The sequence below is a fragment of the Centruroides vittatus genome, unplaced genomic scaffold, assembly GCF_030686945.1.
Source record: "Centruroides vittatus isolate TY-2023 unplaced genomic scaffold, ASM3068694v2 contig_958, whole genome shotgun sequence".
In the NCBI taxonomy this organism is placed as follows: Eukaryota; Metazoa; Arthropoda; class Arachnida; order Scorpiones; family Buthidae; genus Centruroides; species Centruroides vittatus.
Genome location: NW_027122637.1, coordinates 107,737 through 112,976, shown reverse-complemented (window position 1 = coordinate 112,976; position 5,240 = coordinate 107,737). Strand labels below are relative to the sequence as shown.

General features: G+C 27.9%; 1 protein-coding gene across 1 annotated transcript in view; it reads right to left on the bottom strand.

Moving 5' to 3' along the window:
* Positions 1 to 5,240, bottom strand: part of LOC136985291 (centriole and centriolar satellite protein OFD1-like) — a 30,366-nt gene that overhangs the window by 2,013 nt on the left and 23,113 nt on the right. The window contains exon 7 of the mRNA XM_067282538.1: positions 4,441 to 4,553. Coding sequence (XP_067138639.1) covers positions 4,441 to 4,553 — 113 coding nt within the window. The remainder of the gene's footprint in view (positions 1 to 4,440; positions 4,554 to 5,240) is intronic.

Below are 5,240 nucleotides of genomic sequence, written 5' to 3'. Positions count from 1 at the left end.
CTAAAAAATATTAATAACTTCATTAATTGAATTTATACATTAACTACAATTAATCTATATTTATAATTTGCTTAACATTATTATAACAAATTCAGTGAGTTCTCTTTTTATGCAGTTTTTTGTGGTTTTGAAGTTATACACATTTTGACATTGATATTTAATTTATACAAAAAATTTGAAATTACTTAATCTAATGATAACTTCAAAAGTATATAAAATAAAATATCTCAGAAATGCAGAAAGTGTGGAAGAAACTGTCTCTCAGTTCTGCAATAAATATGGAAGCTTTATAGGCATTAACACAATTACACAGCTATTATGTATGGTGTCAAACAACTTCAACATTGACCTGAGCAACAAAAAGGAGATTTGACTAAATCTTTGTTGAAATAGTAAGATGAAGAAAAAAAAACAGCATCAACTTCGATCAGTAATCAATTTCTGTAAAGCCACCGACTTAAGTATAAATGACTAAAAACTTTTCATCATTATGACTACTTTTCTTTGAAGGATACTACTCAAATATGGAAAAAACTCCATTATTAGATGATGGTGATGTTAGAATGTGCTAATCCTTGCCAAAAATTACCACATGAAAAGAGATAAAGATAAACAATTCAAAATTTCTTGAAGAATGTATTCAATCTTAATAGATTATTTTATTGTAAAACATTTTTTTACAATAAAATAAATAAATGAAAATGTTTTATTCTTAATTCATCTGGTCATTTTTGGAGGTTACAGAACAGAACTCCCTAATTTACTAAGGTATTTGGGGGGGAAGTACATATTCAGTATGAAGTATAATTTATTCAGAATTTAATTCAAAATGATAAGATTAGTCATATAAATAGCATAATATATTGGCAAGAAATCTGTAAGACTAAACAGTACTGAGGACTCCTTATTTAGCAGTGTAGTGAACCTTTGAACTCTCAATATGAGGTTTGACCAACAGTTATTTGAAATTTTGGCCAACTGTTTCTTCATCTTGTTAATCAATCCCTGGCTTGATTTTGCATGCCACCATTAGCATAGATCAGTCCTTTATGACAGGTCCAAAACTGTTCAATTAGATGAAATTGAAAGTTCATTTGGCAGGTCATCTATTTTGGGCACAGAAGTGATACACAACTTAATTGCTTGTGTGTGACATACAAAAAATGTAGCCTTTGTTGTTTGGGTAGTTCGTTTGAATATAAGGAACCACTCTTTTCTCAATGCAGTTACTTATATTAACATTTGTCCTAGTTTATGGCTCCTTTTGATTCCACAAATGGTTATTTTGACCTGACTGTAAGCCAGGCTGCAACTTTAGTCCAAATTTTGCCTTATGCTGCTAGCTTTTCTTGTCATTGGAGATTTCTCCTGTTTTTAAAAAAAAAATTGTAGGATGAGAAGGCAGGAAAGGATAGTAACTCACATCGAAAATATCCAGCAAATAATATACTAAATCAGTGGTTTCCAACCTTTTTTGACTTGTGTACCACTTGACAGCCCATTTTCCTAAGTTTTATTTCACACATTCATCATCAAACAGTGCGCCTTGGTGAATTATACAACACTATACAATTACATATAAAAAACTTTTTCTTTTTAAATCTAAATGCATTGGAAGAAGGACACAGATAAATATAATAAAAATATAATTATATTTTTATTTAAAACTAAGCATTGAGTGTCATGATGTCACCAAAGGCCTAAATACAGAATCCAATTATTATTATTATTATTGTTGGGTTATGTGTGGGCTGTGTACTATGCTGGACCAAAGCTAAAACATAGTAACCAAAACTGAAATTAAATAAGCATGTCAGTGTCAGTATCTGTATTCGGGAATTTCCTAACAATATGGCACATATTCAATACAGTGGCCTTCTGTAGTGTGATGTATGTATTTCTATTCAATTGTAATGTTCCCAGGCTTTTGTATTATTATTAGTACATCTGTCATCATTAATTTAATTTTTTTTGCATACTTCTAAACCACCACATGAATACCCTCACTTGGGAATCACTGTATTAAATAATAAAAAAAATAAATGTTGTTTTTCATTATTATTTACTGGATATTACTGGTATCATTTCATTACTTGTGCTTAATTAAATCCAGTTTCAAGTATTGCATAGTAATTTTTATTGTCCATGATTACATTGAGTGTGAAAGGAGCATTTTCAGTGTCTTTGAAGAGAATGGCCAACTGCTACTAATGCCTCATTCTTGATCTGGGTTCAGTTCTGGTGCAGACTTTTACCCTCTCACCAGATATCTCATGTCAAGCACTATTATTTTCATAGTTTGTTTGCTACTCCATGTCTTTTGGTCAATGATTTGAAACTGAGACCAATAGGATTCTGCATTTAGACCTTTTATATTAAGAATATGCTTTAAGCTATGCTTATCTTTGTTGTCTAATTGCACTTTTGGTGACCCAAACTTGGCTTTCTACTAACATCACAACTTTTTTTCTAATCTATTCAGGATCTTGTAAACTCACCTCTACTTGAAACCATCAGTCACAAAATGACTAATGATGACCGATTTTTCATGTTTAGATGAAGTTCACAAAAAGTGTCTACTTTTTGCCAACTGTTTTTCTATTTATCTCCAGTCACTGTAATAATTCTGAAGAAGATGACTACATATTTAATATCAATTGAAAGCAGATGAATTCCATGTTCTAATCTACAAATTCATTCTACTCTTGCACGTGCATCACGATACAAAAATACATTAAAAATTACACACATTTTTTCTGAATAACATACATTTAAATTGGAAAACACATTTTCATTTTTTGGCAAAAGTTTTTTCTCTATGGGTTCTTGAGAATGCATATATTGCACAAAAAGAGACCTCACTGTATATGAAAATATTATTTTTTCTAGAATTAATTACCAATTAAATACAGTCAAACCTGTTTTTATGCGCTCTTTTTATGTGCGATTTTTATTTGTGCGATTTTTTTAATGCGAATTTTTAATTTGTGCGGTATAGTTGGCGACTAGTCTCGTGCGATTCGTCATGTCTCACGTTGACTTATTATAGCTAAATAAACTTATTATAGCATAAATGCACTTATTATAGTAATATTATTGCATGAATATGCGAAAAATGAAATAATTTACTTTTTAAGTCAACAAAACACCACCTGGACAAAAATATGTAAAACAGACGATAGACCAGACGATGCAGTCAAGTGCTGACATCTGTTGTCAATAAATTCTATTTCGTACGGTTTTGAGTTATTTTCTATGTGAGACTTTTTTTATGCGGTCCCTGTTGATCGCATAAAAAAATTATTTTTTTAATTGTGTTGCGAAAACTATTATTTACAGCCATTCGTGAAGTTTCGTGAGATTTTTTTTAATGCGTTTTTTTTAATGCGGTCCCTATCCCCCGCATAAAAACAGGTTTGACTGTATATTTTTTTTTTTGTTATTGTTTCATTGTTTTATAGAAATTATTTAAGGCTGTTTATTAAAGTTCCAACAGCAGCAGAGTTTCACAGTTGTCAGCTGCTGCTGGAGTTGACAAGAATATCATCCAGTTTATAGTCAAACTCTGACTAATGACTAACTCAGCACAGGATGGTGTTGGCATCAAATTGCAAAGTTGGAGTCACTAGACCAGAAGCATGCCTCTATGGTTTGACATCTAGCAGAGCTGAGGACAGCAAATGTAGCAGAACTCTGCTATTGCAGTCATGCTGCTGTTAATGTAAAACTGACACTTACATTGACTCTTACACTTGTTAAAGCTGTTTAATACTTTACAATAGTTTTACATATTCAATAATTATCAATATTTAAAATATAAAGCATAATTTACATCAATCTTAATTTAAAAAAGTTTATATTTAATTTAGATTTAAAAATACAGTACAATTAAGTATCCAATAACAGTTATTTTGATTAAAGATAACTTTTTGTTTTAATAAGCTAATAATTTTCCACATATTTTAAGAAATGAGCTATTTAAATCTTTTTACATTACAAATAAGTATTTAAGAAGTTAAAGTATTTAAATACAACTGAATCAAACTAATTTTTGTTATTTTTAACATTTTGAGCTAAATTTATAAGAATTGCACCACAATTTAATAATTTTAAATTAATTTTTGATTCAATCTGAAAAACAAATCTTTTAAATTATAGCTTTTATAAATTAGTAAATGCTCTTCACATAAATGTAAAGAAAAATCTCCCTTAAATATTCTAAAAACTATAGAAATTACACATATTACATGTTAATACTTTCCTGAAGAGACTAAAGAAATAAGTATTAAAATTTGTAAAATTATAATTAAATCAATGCATTTTTTTTACTTTAACTTGAAATTAAAAATGTAAATTTTATAATAGGTGTTTTTCCATTGAAATATTTATACTAAAATCCTCTTATAGAAATATAAAACATTTTGTTAATAAGCATATTACCTTGTAACAAATTTGTTGTGCAAATTTTCAAGTTTTTTCTCTAATAAAGTTTGTTGTTCTTTCCAAAGACTTTCAACAACAGTTTCTCTATTAGAAGAATTTTGAATGCTTTTCTGAAAATGTAAAAATATAATTTAAGATTATTTTGCATTTTATAATAATACATGAAATAGTTTTGATGATAATTTATTTTTATTAAATACAGAGTATTAATCATAAGAGATTATAAAATGCTAAAAAATGTTTTGTTTTAATTAATATTATATAATTCCAGATCAGACACATGTAAACATACTTTTTTAGCACAAATTTTCAAAAATTTGACAACAGAGGAAAGAAATAAAATTGCAATAAAATCTCAAACACAAAAATAAAATATCCTGAAAATTATAAGTTTTTCTAAAAATTTTTTATTTTATTAAGTTATCTAACACAAAAGTATCTAAGGATTTTTGCACAAATAAATAATTTTTTATGCACTTTATACACACTACATGTAAAGTTAGATGTGACACATTTTTTCATCTCTCATAGTTTTCAGCTTTTACATAGAATTGATGTCATTGTGTAAAGCAATATTTCTATAGCTATCATTTATAGTTTCTTACATTTTAAACTTTAAAAGGTTTTATTTTAGTATTTAATTTTTAATTTGAAATTACCACTAGTCATATATTTGTTTGATATAACTTTCAGAAATATTATTGTACAAAAAATGTACTAGTCTTATGTAAACAAAGACATACTTAATATCTTTGTTTACACAAGATTTTGACCATTTCTAGCTGGATTATATTCAT